At 41.3% G+C, this 21,954-nt stretch overlaps 1 protein-coding gene across 1 annotated transcript in view; it reads left to right on the forward strand.

Annotated features, from left to right (window-relative positions):
• plxnb1b (plexin b1b) overlaps positions 1-21,954 on the forward strand; it is a 101,776-nt gene that overhangs the window by 69,989 nt on the left and 9,833 nt on the right. The window contains exons 7-25 of the mRNA XM_053637007.1: positions 2,423-2,551; positions 3,575-3,675; positions 4,653-4,785; positions 5,420-5,576; positions 8,867-8,975; positions 9,200-9,308; positions 9,754-10,689; positions 10,962-11,099; positions 11,332-11,454; positions 12,243-12,336; positions 14,402-14,568; positions 14,700-14,851; positions 14,939-15,047; positions 15,158-15,294; positions 15,841-16,017; positions 16,107-16,317; positions 18,451-18,693; positions 18,819-19,001; positions 19,219-19,367. Coding sequence (XP_053492982.1) covers positions 2,423-2,551; positions 3,575-3,675; positions 4,653-4,785; positions 5,420-5,576; positions 8,867-8,975; positions 9,200-9,308; positions 9,754-10,689; positions 10,962-11,099; positions 11,332-11,454; positions 12,243-12,336; positions 14,402-14,568; positions 14,700-14,851; positions 14,939-15,047; positions 15,158-15,294; positions 15,841-16,017; positions 16,107-16,317; positions 18,451-18,693; positions 18,819-19,001; positions 19,219-19,367 — 3,557 coding nt within the window. The remainder of the gene's footprint in view (positions 1-2,422; positions 2,552-3,574; positions 3,676-4,652; positions 4,786-5,419; positions 5,577-8,866; positions 8,976-9,199; positions 9,309-9,753; positions 10,690-10,961; positions 11,100-11,331; positions 11,455-12,242; positions 12,337-14,401; positions 14,569-14,699; positions 14,852-14,938; positions 15,048-15,157; positions 15,295-15,840; positions 16,018-16,106; positions 16,318-18,450; positions 18,694-18,818; positions 19,002-19,218; positions 19,368-21,954) is intronic.

Below are 21,954 nucleotides of genomic sequence, written 5' to 3' on the forward strand. Positions count from 1 at the left end.
ATAGCTTTAGCAGAATCAACGAACATGAATTTCACCATATCAATGTAAACATGTACAGTAAAATGAAGACATTTATTTACTGAAGTTTTCAGACTCCCTTTTTTGTTAAATTCTGAGTAGAAATGAGCCAGTGTCAGTGCCTGGTAGCTCCGCCCCTCTGCAACGCTGCGACTGCTCGAGTGCATGAAGTGTCCAAAGTTCCACATTTCAGTTCATTTATTTATTTAATAAGTTGAATAAGTGCATCGTCCAGGTGCTTGAAGTGCACTTCTTCTTGTTGGAATTTTCATTACGAACAAGGTCCTCACACTATTTATAATACAAACCGGCACAGAGTAGCGCATAAGTGTGCGATCTGGGACGCCCGTGTAGTCTTGAGTCTCTGACTACGGGTTGTTTTTTTTTTTTTGCGAAATCCACATTGTTTTTGAACTCTCCTGTTGTTATTGACAGCAGTAGCGAGATCTGAATTGTACGGGAGAAACTAATCTTCATCAGCAATACACATGGCTCCAAGACTGACGGAGTAAATCCAGAGAGGATGAAACACACAAAAAGGATTGAACCTTTATGTATCCTCATGTGTGGAATGTTCAATTCTGTCTCTTGGCTTCATATTTTGAAGCCTCGCTCTGGAAGCTTGTTGAAACGTTACCACGAGACACTACAAGCATTGTTGAAGGAAAGCGAGAGCTTACTGTAACAGTGATGTGTGCTTTTCCTCATGATATGAAGGAATTCATCAAAAATGATGAAAATAAAAAAATAGCAACTACAGTACAAAACATGTAACATCCACTTCTATACTGACACTTTACCACAGCGTCTACAGATCTTTCAGTAGAGTCTCTTCTTTTCCAGCCTGCTAATGAATATTCCTGTGAAGAAAAGAATGTAGTGTGTGTATGACTAGCCTCTTTGTCGCACGAATATAGTACAGATGTCACTCACTAGTCTTGCTAAAGAGAAGGGGAACACAATATTTCTTTGTCTACATACACTATTAAAACAGCGTAATGGCACATGCCAGATGTGAATAGTGATGCTCACACTGTCTCTCTGGGGGAAAATGAAAAAGTTTTTCCATTACCTTTACTCTTGAGCAGTTAGTCTGGGTAAATGATGTAATAACCTCAAGTAAAGGAAATACACCAAGCACATACTCATTCTTTATCGTTCTAACTTTTAATCCCAAACTAGATATTAGATTGGGAATTAAAAAAAGAAAAAAAACAATTGCAATAAGTGCAATAAAACTCACCATTAGTTAAAGTATTGCAGAAGTAAAGAAGATAAATAGTGTGAGTGAAATGTTTGTGGCTGCAGGAGTTAAAAGGTTTCATGCTGTTTTAAGAAAGTTTATGTATAAGTTCAAGCTCAACAAGTCTGAAAATGAAATCATTCGTGGGTTTATCGAATATAAGGGTCAGTTCTGTACGCTACCAGTCCAAGCTGTGGAGACATTGACTACGTTTACATGGACAGCAGTAATCTAATTATTGAGCTTATTCTGAATAAGATGATAATGTGATTAAGGTGTTTACATGAGTCGCTTTTAGAATACTCCTGTCATGTTCCCGTCTTACATGTTATAGAACATAGATTAACGGCACACGTCGTTACGTCACCGCGCCACGCCGTCCGACGTCCCTCCAGAATTTCACGTATCCACATACAGTTCGTCTTCGTTATGGTACCGTATACAGTTATGGGTGTGTTTATTTTTAATTTCACGAAAGCTTCAAGTGCAGTTAATTATTTGTCAAGCTATACATGCAAATAGACGACGGCTTGAAGCCATGGGCTGCGTCCCAAACCGCATATTTACGTACTATATATTAGCTGAAATACATGTATCTCGCCTACTATATAGTAGGTAAGTACGCGGTTTCGGACACAGCCATGCTCACAGCCGTGTGTGTGTACGTGTCCTGTCGCAAAATGCGGTGAAAACTCTCACACGACGTTAATAGTGTGATTAAGGTGTGTACATGTCTATAATGCACATCAATAATGCGACTAAAACAGGAGTACTCCACATGTCTTAATTCGATTTGTGTTTAGTTCGAGTATGACTTTAATCGGATTAAGGTAATACAAAATTGCTGTTTACATGCTAGTTTCTTAATCAGGTTATTGTCTTAATCGTGTTAATATCGGATTATTGTTGTCCATGTAAACGTACTGACTGGTACGTTGCATCTTTGTAACACAACATCTTTTTTTTTTTTTTAATGTGTGCTGTTCATTTTATATATTGTCTTGTATTTTAACTGGTCCCTGAGACTGTACTAAAAGTTTTGATGTATGGGATTATTGTTTTCCTTGATTTGATCACTCGACCCTTTCTGTATTTGTCCAATCTCTTTCTGTCATTAACTTATACGTTAATGTAGAAATTCGTGGGGATCTGTGTTTACAGGTGTTTCTGGGTCCTGACGGTGAGGTGGAAGAATATGCCGTTATTCCCATTCAGTCGAACGCAGCGATCAGCAGTGAGCTGACTCTCGATGACTCGGAGGAGCATCTGTACATCATGACCAGCACTATGGTAACTATTTCAGCTGTCTAAAATAAACTGCCCTATGAACTCGTTGAACATAAGCTGTTCACCTGCATATTAGATTAGAACATTGAACCTAGAATTGTTCATGAAACAGGGCATGGTTAGTTAACAGCGGTTCCTGAACCCTGGTCCTGAAATAATCTTGCCATGCCCATTCTATTGTTTTTTTTTTTTTTCCATCTGATACACACCAAGTCCACAAAAGGTTTCTTATCCACCTGGGTCAATATAATATAATACAATGTCTATAAATGCGTCCACTTTAGAATTTCTAAACGCGTACACAGAATATATTTCCTTTAAATACAGACTCTTATCTAGACTCGAAACTGTTTATCTCTTAAGCCTGATTTGCAAATGTTTCCATACCTTGTTTCAAAGCGCTTACGTCCAGGACAAAGACAGGATTTTGGATGTCAGATTGATGACTCACACACACATATAGAACTAAATTAAAACCCCTAATCATTACAATTCAGGCAAAGAGAAAAGAGCCACAGTGAATGTTCTAGACCGGAAGACTGGTCCAAAAGTACCACGTAAGCAGGAATATTATTCAGTAGGTTGTTATACCACAAATATTCGCAATACAGTGCAAAGTGCCTAATTAGATTTTTTTGGATGACGTCCGCGGAAACGAGAAAGCATGCGTATCATTTGCACGGCACAACAAGTTACGTCATGCAGTTCTGCAGCCGCATGGTAATTTGCAGTCCATTCAAACATTACTTTTACAGACGAAGTGGAACAGTTATCTAGACAAACTATCAAGCGAAGGCATGTTTCGTTGGCGAGTCATGAGCATTTGATGTCTAAACTTGTACTATTGTCGTATCAACTGGGAAGGAAAACATAGCTGAGTGCATGTTTGTGTGTGAATGATGGAAAAGTGTGTTAATGAGTGCTTTTGCAGCTGAATAAATACATACTTCTGGAGTAGAGTTTGAACTGATACGTTATTAACCTGTGTGTGTGTGTGTGTGTGTGTGTGTGTTGGTGTGTAAATAGCTGGTGAAAAGGCCTGTCGCGGAGTGTCACCTGCACCTGGACTGTCAGTCATGTCTCTCCGCTCGAGACCCTTACTGCGGCTGGTGTGTGCTGGAGGGAAGGTGAGATTGTGTACACACATGAGCATGAGCACAGACACACACACACACACACACACACACACACACACACACACACCCTGTCCTAATGGCTTCTTAAGCCCTGTTCCAAGGGTCATTCTTTGGTGCTGTCTTTGAGATCTAGATCTATGTTACCCAAAAGTTATGAGTTCATTATAGCTCGGCGTTCGGCAACACCGATGGAGAAGTCACAATCCGAGTTATTCGTCCCTCAAGTTCTTATGCGGGAGCATTATGAGCTTTGATGGTGGGCCTTCCATCTTCTTATTGGTCTTAGTTTATAATCGCAAAGGGTCATGGGTAAAACAATGCAGCCGAATTCACATTGAAACTGTTCAGACTTGGTATTACTGTCAATCTACAACGATCTGATCACAAGTGAACAGCCGAGATGGATAGATATTCACATCCGGTATTATCATGTGCAGTGGCGTAGAAGTGAATTTCCGAGGAGATAATGGTAACGATAATGAGTCTTTATTGGTCCCATATACATTACAGCACAGTGAAATTCTTTTTTCTTCGCTTATCCCAGCATGTTAGGAGGTTGGGGTCAGAGCCATGAGGAATATTATACTAATATACAAAACAAAATCCCCACTGTGGGATTGGTCCTTGTGGACGTCACACGCACACAAAAATAGGGAAGTGGTGGCTCAGGCTTTGGGCTACAGATCGGATCCTAGCACCACCGAGTCACTTTGAATTAAAAGCATCAGGCAAAAGTAAATGTAAACCAATAAAGAACACAAGTGTGGGCAGGGCAGCAAATATTATATATACTTACATAATATAGGTCTACAGCTGTGAAAATTAGAACAGTTCATCAGTGTCGGTAAACACAATGCACATCCTTTTCACATCTCTTGTGTCCCGAATGACTTGAGTGAAACACACTACTTGGCTGTCTGTCATTATTTAAGTGTATACGATGTACCCCGTCTCTCTGTCCGTCTCAGGTGTGGTCAGCGTGGTGAGTGTGCACGCGGGCGACAGGCTGATCAGTGGCTGTGGAGTTTTGATATGGAGCAGCAGTGTCTGACAGTCCAAACCATCACCCCATCAAACATCAGTAGAGAGGAGAGCAGGACAGTACGTCCCTCACACACACACACACACACACACACGTGCGCGCGCCACTCCTCTCTATTTCAGGGTGCCGTCTGTCTAATAATACTCACTGATATCCCTGTACACATGTGGGAGTATGCATACATGTGCATGCAGTTCGGTGCATGTTAGGCCTGGAATCTTGGCAGTGTACAAATTTGCTTGTTATTTTTGTCACAGTGAGCAATAGATTGCTATTGAGGAAGTGCATATCAGTATAATGAGGAAGAATAACAACATTAATCATGGGTTTGATTTAATAGCCGGGGATAAGAGCTCACGTAGTTCACAGAAAACGGGAGGAGGTCGAGCCAGACAGAAGGAAATAGCAGAGAAAGGACGGGATGTAGCAGTTTTTTGCGATATAAGGAAATGTTCGGTGCGTGTTTTTTGTTAAAACGAAGCAAAATTCAAAACATTTGAGGAGCTCCTTAAATTAGATCGCTTTAGTCCCTTATGTTTCTTTTCCTCTTAAGCATAAGCCATAATTGCTGCTTTGACACCACTGTGCCTGTGGAGAGGGGCACGCTGGTCTAGTCCAGTCCAGTTTAGGCACACCAAATGAAACGTGAAACGATTACATAATTTGATGATTCTAACTCATTTCACTCCTCAGATCACTCTGTCCATCCCTGGTCTCCCAAGGCTCAACGATGGGGAATCATATTCCTGTTTCTTCCAAGACACTTCCTCTCCTGCCACCATCTCTGAGAGAGGGGTCACCTGCCCCTCACCAGACCCCCAGAAAGTCCCCGCTGTGTCACCCGGCCAAGGTGAGACAGACCTGACATTAGCTGGTTCTCTTGGTTGATCTGTGTCATGGATTGATTCCCAGAATGAGTAAGGCTGGGGATCATAAAGTCGCTTGTCTCTAATAATAGCTGTGTGTTGGAATTGTGTCGACAGTATCGGTGCGGTCAGTCTTGACGCGTATTATTGTGCTTTTTTTTCTTCTTTTTTTTTGTGGTGGGGTGGTGTTGTTTTTACGATTGTGTGTTTTCATAAGTCATATTCTGTGATTTAAGAAGTTAAGACAAAAATATCGACATTCAGGAATTTGAAAGAAGTCGCCCCACACCCCTTTCAAACTATGAAAGCATTCCCGTGGAGTGATCGTTTATTTTGAGATGTTATCTCCTGGCTGCTCATGAGAGAGCGAGAGAGAAAGAGAGCGAGCGAGAGAGGCTGAAAAGACTGTTGGTCATAGGTGTTCAGTATTGCACTATACGGATTTTTCATAATCTTTATGGATTTGGTTAGTCCCACACTTGAAAGTTTAGATATAAAGCTGCTTCCTTTTGCTCTGCGGTAAGGCAGTCAGTTGCCGAAAATGTTACGGTATATTGTGAGGCACACATGATCTGTGAGTTTAATGCCATTGACTTCCGTAGTACTATGACGCTCTGGTTTCACGGTGTCACTTGTCATACTGTATATCATTCACATCTAGTTTTATATATATACATATATACATATATATATATATATATATATATATATATATATATATACATATATATATATATATATATATATATATATGTATGTATGTATGTATGTATGTATGTGTGTGTGTGTGTGTGTGTGTGTGTGTGTGTGTGTGTGTGTGTGTGTATGTATATATATATATATATATATATATATATATATATATATATATATATATATATATATATATATATATATATATATATATACACACAGTATCTCACAAAAGTGAGTACACCCCTCACATTTTTGTAAATATTTGGTTATGTCTTTTAATGTGACAACACTGAAGAAATGACCCTTTGCTACAATGTAAAGTAGTGAGTGTACAGCTTGTGTAACAGTGTAAATTTGCTGTCCCCTCAAAATAACTCAACACACAGCCATTAATGTCTAAACCGCTGGCAACAAAAGTGAGTACACCCCTAAGTGAAAATGTCCAAATTGTGCCCAAACTGTCAATATTTTTTGTGACTACCATTATTTTCCAGCACTGCCTTAACCCTCGGGCATGGAGTTCACCAGAGCTTCACAGGTTGCCACTGGAGTCCTCTTCCACTCCTCCATGACGACATCACGGAGCTGGTGGATGTTAGAGACCTTGTGCTCCTCCTTCTTCCGTTTGAGGATGCCCCACAGATTCTCAATAGGGTTTAGGTCTGGAGACATGCTTGGCCAGTCCATCACCTTCACCCTCAGCTTCTTTAGCAAGGCAGAGGTCGTCTTGGAGGTGTGTTTGGGGTCGTTATCATGCTGGAATACTGCATACTGATCATGCTCTGCTTCAGTATGTCACAGTACATGTTGGCATTCATGGTTCCCTCAATGAACTGTAGCTCCCCATGCCGGCAGCACTCATGCAGCCCCAGACCATGACACTCCCACCACCATGCTTGACTGTAGGCAAGACACACTTGTCTTTGTACTCCTCACCTGGTTGCCGCCACACACGCTTGACACCATCTGAACCAAATAAGTTTATCTTGTTCTCATCAGACCACAGGACATGTTCCAGTAATCCATGTCCTTAGTCTGCTTATCTTCAGCAAACTGCTTGCGGGCTTTCTTGTACATCATCTTTAGAAGAGGCTTCCTTCTGGGACGACAGCCATGCAGACCAATTTGATGCAGTGTGCGGCATATGGTCTGAGCACTGACAGGCTGACCCCCCACCCCGTCAACCTCTGCAGCAATGCTGGCAGCACTCGTACGTCTGTTTCCCAAAGACAACCTCTGAATATGACGCTGAGCATGTGCACTCAACTTCTTTGGTCGACCATGGCGAGGCCTGTTTTGAATGGAACCTGTCCTGTTAAACCGCTGTATGGTCTTGGCCACCATGCTGCAGCTCAGTGTCAGGGTCTTGGCAGTCTTCTTATAGCCTAGGCCATCTTCATGTAGAGCAACAATTGTATTTTCAGATCCTCAGGGAGTTCTTTGCCATGAGGTGCCATGTTGAACTTCCAGTGACCAGTATGAGGGAGTGTGAGTGCGATGACACCAAATTTAACACATCTGCTCCCCATTCACCCCTGAGACCGTGTAACACTAACAAGTCACATGACACCGGGGATGGAAAATGGCTAATTGGGCCCAATTTGGACATTTTCACTTAGGGGTGTACTCACTTTTGTTGCCAGCGGTTTAGACATTAATGGCTGTGTTGAGTTATTTTGAGGGGACAGCAGATCTACACTGTTACACAAGCTGTACACTCACTACTTTACATTGTAGCAAAGTGTCATTTCTTCAGTGTTGTCACATGAAAAGATATAATCAAATATTTACAAAAATGTGAGGGGTGTACTCACTTTTGTGAGATACTGTGTGTGTATATATGTATGTGTATATATATATATATATATATATATATATATATATATATATATATATATATATATATATATATATATATATATATATATATATATATTAGTATATGCGTATTAGAGTGTGTGAGTGAGAGTGTGTCTGTGTTTGCATAAGGTGTGCAAATTACAGTGCTGTGCTAGGATCATGTGGGTTCTTCATTTCTTTACCTCAATTTGTAACATATAAGATCAGTGAGAAAGGTGTGTGTGTGTGCGCGCACTTACATGCAGGTTGGTCAGATGTGTTTACGTCTGGCATTCAGTGCAGATGGATCCTATTATATCTGTTTTGACTGTCTGTGGAAACTTGCTCTTTCTCACTCTGTTTTTGAAGAATGTGGTGATTTTGGATAGAGAGCTCTGTACTTTAAATTCCCTTTCGTCCCAGATAAGCTTCGATAAATATTTAGAGAACCCGTTCACACATTTCGAACTAAAAGTAATGTAACTATACTTATTTTCTCTCTTTCTCTCCTCTCTCTCTCTCTCGTTCTCCATCTCTCTCTCTCTCTCTCTCTCGCTCGCCATCTCTCTCTCTCTCTCTCTCTCTCTCTCTCCATCTTGCTCTCTCTCCATCTCGCTCTCCATCTCTCTCGCTCTCTCTCTCTCTCTCTCTCTCTCTCTTTCTTTCTCTCTCTCTCTCTCTCTGTCTCTCTTTTCCACACATAAATAATCTCTCACTTGTGTTTTTTTCTTTCCTCCAGATTATCTCACGGTCACACTATCCTTGTGCTTTGGTGATGTCAGTGTGACCTCTCGGGAATTCACCTTCTATGATTGCAGGGTTGTCAAACAGCTTTCTGGGAGTATGCCGTGAGTTTCTATCACACACACACACACACTTCTGATAATCATCAGAAGGTCCTGGGTTTTTTTGGTCCTTCACCTACGCCCAGCCAATCCAGGCATAATGTTATTCACTAGTTTATTTTCTTTGATCGAAGAGAAATTGAATGAAGATTATCAAGTCTGGTATATATATTTTTTTGCTGTCTTATGTTTAGATTTGTCATGTCGCTTGGCTTGTTTTATTGCAGTTGTCACGGCTGTGTGTCCAGCAATTGGGGCTGTAACTGGTGTGTACGCGAGCATGTTTGTACCCACAAGACACAGTGTGAGCAAGAGGTCATCATTTACAACGAAAATGTGAGTCTGTCTGTCCCAAACTGGCCATTTTATTACATGTGGGGTGTGTGTGTGTGTGTGTGTGTGTGCACGATAGCATAGGTGCTTGATTTTGTAATTGATAATGATGATTTAATTGCTGCCTGTGTTAAAAGTTTTATTAATCATTTAGCTAAATGTATCTCGTTACTTTTTTAAGTTCAGTTTATTTGCATTCCATATGTACAATTGAATCATAAAAATCATCACGCTGATGATGCTGCTCGAGTATTACTTTGCATATGTATTTGCTAGCGAGTGAGAGATTCTTTTTAATACACACACATTAAAAAGTAATTCCAGTCCATATTTTAACTGCAGAAAACATGTTTTTAACCTCGGTTATGATTACGTTGTGTTCCGTTTATGTTCTATTTATTTTTGATTTGCTTTCCGTTTCTCCCTCCCTGTCTCCCTCTACTTTCAGTTCAAAGTCCCCACACCCTCCCCTCCTCCGAGTACACCTGTCAGGATTACAACAGTCACCCTGAAACATGCACTATTTACCACCACACCACCTACTAAGCCTCCAGTTACAACCACTGCACCTACTACAACCACTACAACTACCACTCCAACCACTCAAGCTACAACTACAACTGCCCCGGTGGCAACTACAACCACTGCACCAGCCACAACATCCACTCCGATGACGTTGCCCGTAATTCCTGGACCCACAACTGCTCCCATCATCCCCATGTTGCCAACCCCCCCATCCCAAATCACCACCACAACTCCCTCAGCCTCCACACTGCCTGTTCTGAAGGAGCGCACCTCAGAGGAGATTCTGCTAGCCTCTGAGACAGAGGCAGAAGCCCTTAGCGAAGCCAAGAGTGTTGTGATCACCATCTCCAGTCTGGATACCGGAACGAAAACCGAGCCATCACTCGTAGCAGCCGAGGACCAGCAGTTGCCGTCAGCGTCGCCCTCACAAGTTGTAGTGTTGCTGTTTCCTGAAGAAGTCACGCCACTAGTGGAACCAGAAACCAGTGCTCCAGAATTACCTAGCAGCCCACAGATTGTAGAAGAATCGCCTCCGTTGGCTGAGCCTCCAACCGAAACTCGAAAAGTAACACGAACCGAGAGTCCCGAGACCGTGGTAACAGACTCTAAACCAGACATCTCGTACTTAAGGCCTACAGTACCTGCTGTTCTACCATCTGATTTGCCCGTGCGCTCGGAGAAGGACGCACCTGAGGTACTGCAAGAGGAACTGAGCATGGCTGAAAATGACACGACTACATTTTCAGCAGCGGCGGTGCTGTCAGGTGACGGAGAATTAGACCACGCCTCTCCCAGCTACCTTCGTCTCTTGGATGTGGATTCCGAGACCGACTACCAGTATGACATGGCAGACCTACCGGTGAGTCCATACGAGTGGAAATTTCTCCCAGCAAGCTGACTTCGTACTGGATACACTTCAGAAACGCCAGCTTATGAAACCCCAAAAAATTCTTCCCCTTTCATTCTTTATCAGTTCAGTTCAGCTGCTGTGGTACTTTTTGCTTTATTTAGGTTTTATCATCAGAGCATTTTAACAGCTTTCATTCAAACCCTATGTTTACAAATTGTTTGGTGATGTAAGTGCAAGTGTGTGTGTGTGTGTGTGTGTGTGTGTGTGTGCGCGTGTGTAAGCAGGGAGACGAGGGCTTGTTGGAGAATTGGGGTTCCTCTGCGTGTCCTTGTGTTGAGAAGGTTCAGGGTTCACCACTGCTGCCTGTACAGACAGAGAGGAAGATTAATCTGTTGGCCCGCAACCTTCACCTCTATCAGGTATAAAAATACACACACACTCCTCTCCTAAATAACACATTTTTTCGCAGCCAACACGTCATTCAAGTAACCAACATCTGAGCCAGGTTAAACACACACAGTTCACTTAAACTCCACACTTCTATAACAGCACACACTCACTCACACTTCATGCCGCCTGTACTCTCAAACATTTACACGCTCAGACACCGACACCGGAGCAAGACTGTTTCGTTTTGTCTTTTTGTTGTAGGACCCAGACTTGCAGTACGAGTGTGTCTTGGTGATTGAGGGACGGACTGTGGTGGTGGAAGCTTACGTAGAGAACGATGCCACGAACCCGTCTCTTTTTGACATTACCTGTCAGCATCACCAGGTAACAGGCTTGCACACATACATGCACATTCACACACCATTCACTTGTCTTTTACCTTTTTAGAAACAAAACCCAAGCTTTATTCATTCATGTGATTTATTCTGGCCAAAAATGCTTGATTCTGCTTTGATGTGATTTTTTTTTTTTTTTTTTTTTTTATACGGAAAACTGCTCGAATTTGAGAAGATGCATTTAAAAAAAAAAGTTTTGCACGGCCTTTCGCAGAGATGTTTGTTGGTAAATGAGACCTTTTATGTTCGATACGTGTGAATCGGAGAGGGCTTTGACTGAATGTGCGTTGTTGATGATGATGTCACATGACTCATCTTGGCCTGAATCTATAAAAAGTCTGCAGTAATTTTGAAAAATTGTAAGCTCCTCCACATATTGCGGAGTTTGCTCGATTTTGCGTTCATTTCTGCGATTGAAGAATCGCAAAATCCTGGAGGGACTGATAACCCAAATTTGACATCACAGCGTTTCATTTGAAAGCTAATAGTTTTCTCCAGAGAACAGAATTGAGAAATACCAATGATAATAATACTGCTAAAAACAAATTAAGAAAATATTGAATGATTGACTTTGAAATATTTCGAATCACAAAAAAAACCTCATTAAACTTTTAAATTGAGTTGCATTTGTTAGTTTTGCACAATAGTGGAAACAGACATGGTGTTTTTGAATCTCCTTTAACACATTTCCGTGTTTCCTATAAATCTGCACACCGCTAGTGTGAAGCCAGTCCCGACTCTATTAAGCAGAAACATAACTCTTTACCGTTTCCATAGTATTCCTACTCCGCCCTGGTGGAGGAGTACAATGCCATGGTGTACGTGAAGAGGAGAGACACCTTTCATGTGGACAGTGCTAATGGACTCTTTGGTGAGTAGCGGTTTTATTTTCAGCGAATTTCTTTCCGTAGACCTCTTGAGAGAGGCTCGCAAGCCTGGTGTATTTACTTTATTCTAAAAGTAGCCACCGTCTTGAATGTCAGCGTCTATTTTGTTTGGTACCTCAAGCTATAGTTATAACATCGATGTGTCAGAACGTCAAAAACGTCCAGGGCTGTGGGATATGATTCTGCAGCGTTGCGTAAGAGTGGAAGAGAGAGACTTTGCTCACCATGTTAATCCTGGTGTTTCTCATTCACCTGCTTTTCCACCACAGAAGCATTGTTTTTGCAGTAGTGGGAAACTAATTGTTCCACATGAGCTCTCCAGCAGCTGTGTTTTCACTTTACGCTGTCTACGTACGTGTGTGTGTGTGTGTGTGTGTGTGTGTGTGTGTTCCCCAAGGGGAAGCTGTTATTACAGGGCCAGTAGCAGAAGCAGGCTTTGTATCAGAGAGAGTCCTGGTGAAGCGATGATTTTATAGTCTCTTGCTGTTGTGGCCTGTGGTCTTTAAACTGCTGCCTCTAGTAGAGCTCAGAGAAGCACATTATAACACAGCATTTCATTTCATCCTTGGCCAAGTGGCCCTGATTTAACTTTTGGGGGGTTTTTTTTGTGTTTTTTTCTGGAACTGAAAGAGAACACTCAGTTCTTTGAGCCCATCGCTGTTCTTCTGCCCGCTGATGGGAAAGAGCGGGAACTTCAGATATGAAATATTGCAGCCTGAACGTTCTAATTATGTACTTTTTCTAAAGCAGTCTGTTGAAAGCTTGCTGCATTTGAGGCTAACCATTTGTATTAGTAAAGAGCCCTTTGTGTCTGCTCTGCCCTTTTGTGCTCAACCTGTTTTCCAGTGGGAGGATCTGACCTTATCTCAGCTGTGTTTTAACCTTAAAAATGATTCTGTATCAAACGTAGCAATAGTGTAATAGTGTTTAATAAGGTCGTTGGGTTCCTTTAAGAAATCACATTAGAATTTGAATTACTTAAAACAATTAGTATTCAAATGCAAGAATAATAATATTATTATATATTTCGCTTTGGCCAATCCCCAATGGTTCATATTTACACTACCGAGACACTCGACTGAAACGTTTCTCATGATCTTAAAACCATTTTGATCTGAAGGTGTGTGATTTAAATGTTTGAAATCGGTGTCGTAGATGAAAATATAATTGTGCCGACATATTCACTTCTTTCTTTAGAAAACTAACACTTTATTTACAAAATAAGATTTTTTTTTAAACGGATGACTCGGAGCGAAATATTCCGAAAAGCAGCCAATAAGAGTCCAGCGTCGGTGGGAACTCCTTTAATACTGTTTAAAAAAGCATCTCAGGGGAGATTACTCAAGAAATCGGTCGAGAAAATGCCAAGAATACATTTCTGGAAATTCTAGACAGAAAAAGGGCGTCTACTTTGAAGATGCTAAAATATTCAATTATTTTTGATTTGTTTTGGATTTTTTTTATTTATTTTTTTTTTTTATCACAACATGATTCCCATAGTTCCTTTTGTCTTACTCCAGAGTTTTGATGACTTTAATTTTAATCTAATCTGAAGGGGAACACATTAAATAAAGAATGGGTGTGTCTAAACTTTTGAATAGTAGTGTACATACTAATATAATGGCATTGTAAAGCCTACCTAGTGCACTATGTAGTGTCCCATAAAGAACAATTTGAGATTCAACCACAAGCAATGTGTGACTGTTATATACTGCATGCTTAACTTTAACTAATCACATGCAGGCTAATATCACTTTTAGGACATATACTTTGTTAGTATGTTTTTATTTAATGTATGTATATATACACAAGGGTCATTTAGTCGAATGTATTTGAATAGAGTCAAAGAACTAAAAGCAGAATATCTTAGAATATGGATTATTTATTTGAATAGCATTCAGTCAGATTTGTGCACACTTCCTATTATTTTACAATCCAATCCAAATCTGCTGTGCATGACTTTAAATTTGACATTTATTTATGACTCAGGGTGTAAAACTGTCCGTACGACACTGTATTGCTGACTTGGAGCGTTTCTGTGTGTTGCAGTAACTTTGTACAACTGTTCGGTGGGCCGTTCAGACTGCAGTCAGTGTCACACAGCAGATCAGAAGTACGATTGTGTGTGGTGCGGCGAGGGTCAGTCAAGCTGTGTGCACAAAGAGACCTGCTCAGCGGGTGTCAGAGACACATGTCCCGCGCCTGTCATTCTCTCTGTAAGTTATTTCGAAAGCATTTTGATACTATCTACTAATGCATTCATGTACAGTGTACACACTACATTTGTATAGCGCCGTTAAGAGAGACTTTGCTCTAAACATGGTGTTTGTGTGGACTTTGGGTTTAGATCGAGCCTCTGACGGGGCTGAAGGAGGGAGGCACCACTCTCACCATCAGTGGCTCCAACTTGGGCCAGAAAGCTGATGACATCTTACAGTCAGTCAGTGTGGCTGGCATTTCCTGTACAGTTATACCAGAACTGTATGAGATATCATCCAGGTAATCACTCAGATAACACACACTGCCATTATATACACTTTGTTTCTATTTTTTCCCCCGCTCACATTTCTTTCCCATTCCCTGTAGAATTGTGTGTACAACCGGAGAGAGCAGAGAGGAGAAGTCGGGTCACGTCTCAGTAGAAGTGTCTGGTGCAGGGCGCAAAGGTCTCTCCACTCAGACATTCAGCTACCAGGTCAGTGAGAGCAATAATGGCCTTAGTAGCACTTTAATGTTTTCTGTGTGCTGATAAAAAAATAAAAAAGTGCATAGAACGGTAACACCCTGTTCTCTGTGTGTGAGCAGGAACCAGTACTGGAAGGGGTGAGTCCCCAGAGAGGACCCCGTGCAGGGGGAACCTCTCTCACCATCACAGGCAAAAAGTTACTGACCGGCAGATCCAGTGACATCAGTGTGCTACTGGGCAATGTCCCCTGTGTCACGTAAGAGATATACACGCACACATGCACATAACTTACACAGCAAAAATACATTTTCTATATAAGTAAAATAAACAATGAAACATGAATAATACAGTTAATGATTTTGCCAATCATTGTAGTATTTACATTTTACATTTACAGCATTTGGTAGACAACTAGTCTCCATTGAAACGTCCTCATGCTAGTACAAATAGCCCAGGTTCAACTAAAATTCTGTTCGAGAGCAGATAGTATGGGAACAAAATTGAAGTCTGTTTGAATTGTTTAAAATTGAAGCTAGTTTTAATGTTCATTGAATTGCTCAGGAAGTTCACTCTACTATTTTGGTATCAGTCTTGATGCTGGATGCGACTCTTGTCATTAGGCCTGTGATTATCATGAAATTATAGCTCACAATTGAATTGTCTTTAATTGACAATTTAATTCTCTTTTTTTAAAATTCATTATATATGACAATAATCAGGTGATTATGCAGTAATCATGAGCAGCACTCTCTCTCTCTCTCTCTCTCTCTCTCTCTCTCTCTCTCTCTCTCTCCCTCTCTAGTGTGTCAGATGTGCAGGAAGGCAGGATCGAGTGCATCACTGGAGCCAGCAACGAGACTGGAGAGCACACAGTAACAGTGCGCTACGGCAACCGTGAGCGCAATCTCAATGGCATCCGCTTTCACTACACCCCAGATCCTAACATAACACAAGCCACGCCCTCGAAAAGCTTCATCAGGTGCGTGCTTTATGTATATTATGCACACTTGCAGTCCGTTTATGTCACGAAGCGCTATCTGATTTCCTCAAAACAACTTCCTTTTTCAGTGGTGGCCGCGTGATCAGCGTGTCTGGCCACAACTTGGATGTAGTCCAGGAGCCACGGATCCGAGTGACCGTGACCAGGAAAAGAGGTAGTAGGCGGAGAAGAAGGAGAAACAGAGGGAGTGTTCTAGCTGCGGGCGTTGAGAATGGTTTATTGTGGAGAAAGAAGAGGATGATTCCTGAAGTAGACGGTCCAGAAAACACTAGCGCAAGTGTGAGCAGAGACTATTCTATTATACTACAGCATGTCACTGGGTTTTTAATAAATAAACAATTGTCTGAAACAAAGTCTCTCATGGTTTTATGCTATTTTTCATCTGGTAGCAAAACATTTGAAGACATTTGATATTGATATATACACTCATGTTCACACACAGACATCCACATTAGTGTGTGTGCGTATGTGTAAGGTTGAAGTGGATTGGTATTTTCCTTGCAGTAGTATAACCCTGAGTAAACAATGTATCATACAGTGGTGCTTGAAAGTTTGTAAACCCTTTGGAATGTTTTTATATATCTGCATAATTATGACCTAAAACATCTTCAGATTTTCACACAAGTCCTAAACGTAGACCAAAAAACCCCCAAATTAATCACATGAGTCAAAAATATTACACATGGTCATTTATGTATTGAGTCAAATGAGCCAATATTACATATCTGTGAGTGGCAAAAGTATGTGAACCTCTAGGATTAGCAGTTTAATCTGAAGGTGAAATTAGAGTCAGGTGTTTTCAGTCAATGGGTTGACGATCAGGTGCGAGTGAGAGCCCTGTTTTATTTAAAGAACCGAGATCTATCAAAGTCTGATCTTCACAACACATCTTTGTGGAAGTGTATCATGGACAAAGGAGATTTCTGAGGACCTCAGGAAAAAAGTTGTTGATGCTCATCAGGCTGGAAAAGGTTACAAAACCATCCCTGAAGAGTTTGGACTCCATCAATCCACAGTCAGACAGATTGTGTACAAATGGAGGAAATTTAAGACGATTGTTACCTTCCCATTGGCACAATGTCCAGTGTGTACGCCGCCTTGTGCCCCAGGCTCCCTGGGATAGGCTCCAGGTTCCCCCGTGACCCTGAAGAGGATAAGTGGTATAGAAGATGGATGGATGGATGTTACCCTCCCCTGGAATGTTCTACCAACAAAAAATCACTTTAAGAGCAAGACGTGTAATAGTCCACGAGGTCACAAAGGAGTCAGGGTTACTTCTAAGCAACTAAAGGCCTCTCTCCCATTGGCTAATGTTAATGTTCATGAGTCCACCATCAGAACACTGAACAACAATAGTGTGCATGGCAGGGTTGCAAGGAGAAAGTACACTGCTCTCCAAAAAGAACATTGCTGCCCGTCTGAAGTTTGCTAAAAAAAACATGTGGAAAAGCCAGAAGGCTGTTGGAAAATATTTTGTGGATAGATGAAACGAAATTAGAATTTTTGGTTTAAATGAGGAGTGTTATGTTTGGAGAAAGGAAAACAGTGCATTCCAGCATAAGAACCTTATCCCATCTGTGAAACGTGGTGGTGGTAGTCTCATGCTTTGGGTCTGTTTTGCTGCATCTGAGCCAGGACGGCTTGCCATCATTGATGGAACAATGAATTCTGAATGATATCAGTGAATTCTAAAGGAAAATTTCAGGATATCTGTCCATGAACTGAATCTCAAGAGAAAGTGGGGCATATAGCAAGACAAGGACCCTAAGCGCACACGTCATTCTACCAAAGAATGGTTAAAGAAGAATAAAGTTAATGTTTTGGAAGTCCTGACCATAATTCAGTAGAAATGTTGGGAAGGACCTGAAGCAAGCAGTTGTAGCTTTTCTGTACTGAGGAATGAGCTAAAATTCCTCCAAGCCGATGTGAAGGACTGCTCAACACTTACCGGAAATGTTTAGTTGCGGTTATTGCTGCACAAGAAGGTCACACCAGATACTGAAAGCAAAAGTTCACATACTTTCGCCACTCACAGATACGTAATACTGGATCATTTTCCTCAATCAATAAATGACCAAGTATAATATTTTTTTTTATCTCATTTGTTCAACTGGGTTCTCTTCATCGACTTTTAGGACTTGCGTGAAAATCTGATGAGGTTTAGGTCAAATTTATGTAGAAATATAGAAAATTCTTTCTAGAAAACTTTGAAGCACCACTGTACATGTGTGTACATTATGGTATTTTGTGAATACCTGCACGCACACTGATTCACACATTATACTTGTATGTGTCTTTGTTTTAATAGGTTTTACCCTTCATAAAGTTTAAGCTTTACGTTAGCTCAATAATATGCACCCATTTTCTCTCTCTCTCTCTCTCTCTCTCTCTCTCTCTCTCTCTCTCTCTCAGTTTGAAGAACGGTGTGAGGTGAACACTTCCTCTCTACTGCTGTGTCGTAGCCCTGGTATAAGCTCTGAGATGCTAAACGCTGATGTGCAGGTGGAATTTCTTCTGGATAACTTGCGCTTCGATTTTAACTCAATCAGCCAAACGTCTTTTACCTACGAGCCTAACCCCACCCTCTACCCTCTCAACCGCCTTCACCCCACTGAGCCCTACCGCTACAAACCTGGTTCAGTCATATTGTTAGAGGTCAGTAGTTGTTTACTTTCTCCTAGTCTATGTACAATTTTACTATGCACTTGGAGCTTTTATTACACTCTAATCCTCCCCACCCTTTCTTTTGTTTCTCTCTCTATATCCTTCTCTCCCTTTAGGGGCACAATCTAGACCTAGCTATCTTTAAAGAGGAGGTGGTGGCTCTCATTGGCGAGGGCATATGTACGGTTAAAACTCTGACTAGGATCCACCTGTACTGCGAGCCACCGGCACAGCAGCCCAACCCCTCCCACAGCCACGGACGCAAGAGAGAAGGCGCTGATGCACTCCCAGAGTTCACAGTGAGTAAAACCCCTTAACAGTGAAAGTGCAACTTACATATGTTGCATACTCTGTGGTTTTGGGATAGAATATAACCGATCTGCTTTTAGACCTTTAAGATCGACATGCTGACAGGAATTGTCTGGACGGTGATTAAGAGGAATATGTGTGTGTGTGTGTGTGTGTGTGTGTGTGTGTGTGTGTGTGTGCGCACGTGCGTGTGTGTTGTGGCTCTAGGTACATATGGGGAATCTGAACTTTTCTCTGGGCAGAGTGCAGTATGACACCATCAGTCAGTCCACATTTCCTTTGGAGGCTCAGATAGGGGTTGGAGCAGTGGCTTCTCTCGTCGTCCTTATCGTCGTGATCATTGTTCTCATTTACAGGTGGGTATTGGTGGTCCTGATTTGTGCACATATTTTGCGTGTGTGTGTTTTGTTAATATATTGTGTAGAATATATAATTCATTTTTGTGGGCGTAAGTAATAGACTTGCTTAATAATTTCCTGTTACGGTTTTTTTTGTTTTTTTTTTACGATCACTGTGACCATTTTTTCAATACTTTTATCAATTTTCCTAAACTCTTAACACACCAACACACACACAACTGGCAAAACGGTTCATTTCATGCTCAAAAACACACATTGTAAACTAAACTCCAACACTAATTTTCCAGAATACAATAATACAGTAACACAATATACTATGTCTCCCAAAACACTGCAAACATGTCTCAAAATCAAATAATTCTTCCAAAACACTAACACACGTTCTCTTCCAACAGGAACATTTAGTCAGTCATAGCACAATGTCATAAAAACACTAACATCAGATGGAATTAAAGAAACTGCATTATTTTTTATGTGTCAGGTCTGCCCTTATACAGTAGACAGTATATTGTATTGAGCATAGATTGTGCTTTGTATTGCAGTTTCTTTTGAAGCCTCTCTACATTTTTGTTTTGTTGGGTTTAGTAAATGCATGCATTTTGTTTCTTTTGCTGCAGAAATTCAATACAGAAAATGAATGACCCATCTGAAATAGCTTTATAGTATGTTCGGTTTATAAAAAAAAAAAAAAAAAAAGACCGAAACAGAATTGCTGCAGTAAAGGCTCTATTTGCAACAGGACATTACTGCAAGATAACACAAATATGCAATTAAGCTGATGATTATTATGTGAAAATGCAAAATATACAAACAGAAAAATTTTTTAAAAAATCTGCCTGGTCTTCTGCATTTGGCCACATGTTCTCATCCACATCACACCTGATATCTTCTCTGGCAAGGAATCTTGGGAAGTATCTTTTGGCATGCCTTATCCACCCCTGGAAGTGTTCAGCTGTGATGTCTTGGTATGCAGCATCAGTGGCATCCAGGAGGGACATTTGGTTCTGTGGACGATGGTCAAAGACCTGCCAGCGCCAGGCTGAGAAAAACTCCTCAATGTGGTTGAGGAAAGGGGAGTAAGAGGCTAGGAAAAGGGACCTCATCCTCGGATGGGTGTCAAACCAGGCTGTGACTGCACGGGAATGGTGGAATGCCATATTGTCCCATGTGATCACATATGTCCCACCTGTCCCCTTTCTGCCTCTGGCGCCTGACTTTCGTACAGGTCTTCTTGGTGTTGTAGGGGCCAATCTCACATTTTTGCAGGAGTGCACCGTTGTAGGAGATTGCGGCGCATATGGTGACGTTGGCTCCTCTCTGGCCCGGCACGGTAACTGTGGCCCTTTTGCCAATTATGTTTCTTTTGTGCCAATGCCTTTTCGCCAAGTTGAAGCCAGGCTTGTCAATGTAGATCATTTCATGTTGGACTTGATTGTCCTCCAACTCCATGTCTGGTGTGTGTAAATGCTTTGCTGTATACCTACTGTATGGCCTACTGTACTCCAGGGTTATAGAGTAGTTTACTGCATAACACACTGTATAGTACAGTAATGACTGTATTGAATAACCTTACCTGGACGTATTGGCAACAGAGTTCTTTCATGCGCTCACCTTTCCTTTCAAAAGGAACTTTGTATAGTTGTTTCATTTGACAGCTAGAGAAATGGATGTTATGCTGATTGCTGCAATGTTCCCAAAGAAAAGGTTGTCTGCTACAACTCTGTCCTTCAGTTTTATTTCATTGTCAGCAATCACCATGTTGACAGTAGCAAGATCCTGTTCTTCATCTAGGTGCTTTCCTCTAGCCCCTGAGGGAGGTAGACATTGAAACCTTAGAGAGACAAAATACAGTTACATATTAGAGACCGGAGGCATACAGTCACTGTACAGGAATACATGGTAAAATGACTGTATTTACACTCTGCAGTACGAGGAGCCCTTATACAATATCCTACCTGTCGGTTTCTCGAAAAAATCCGGACAATGGATGCCACTGTGTCCCGGCTGAGATTTGGCTGTACTCGTTCACCAGCCTCTCTGTATGATAGCCCGTGGTTTATGGCATGGTCTATGAGAGTAGCTCTTATTTCATCAGGTGCCCTAGCTCTGGCCCTTCTTTGAGCGCCACCACGCATTCTAACTCCTCTCTCTCTACCTTGTCCTCATCCAGGCATTCCTCTCCCTTGCCCTTGTCCCACTCCTCTTCCTTGTCCCGGTACTTGTTTTCCTCTCCCTCCTGCAGGCATTTTTCTTACTTTCTTTGTGTTGCTCTATATTGTTCCTTTTCCACACAAGATCAGCCCAAAGAGCTCCTCTTTTTACTGTATACCATATGGCCATGCGATTGAAAGAACCTCAACACCTGAGAATGTTTCCTAGATGGGAATCAGTTGTGATTGATCTATTTACATAACTTTAATCAGCTGTTTCTCAGTAGCATATGTGTGTGTGTGTGTGTGTGTGTGTGTGTGTGTGTGTATGTATACATGTGTGTGTGTGTATATATATATGTATGTGTATGTGTATATATATATATATATATATATATATATATATATATATACACACACACACACAGGTATAT

This window comes from Ictalurus furcatus, chromosome 11 (assembly GCF_023375685.1).
Source record: "Ictalurus furcatus strain D&B chromosome 11, Billie_1.0, whole genome shotgun sequence".
In the NCBI taxonomy this organism is placed as follows: domain Eukaryota; kingdom Metazoa; phylum Chordata; class Actinopteri; order Siluriformes; family Ictaluridae; genus Ictalurus; species Ictalurus furcatus.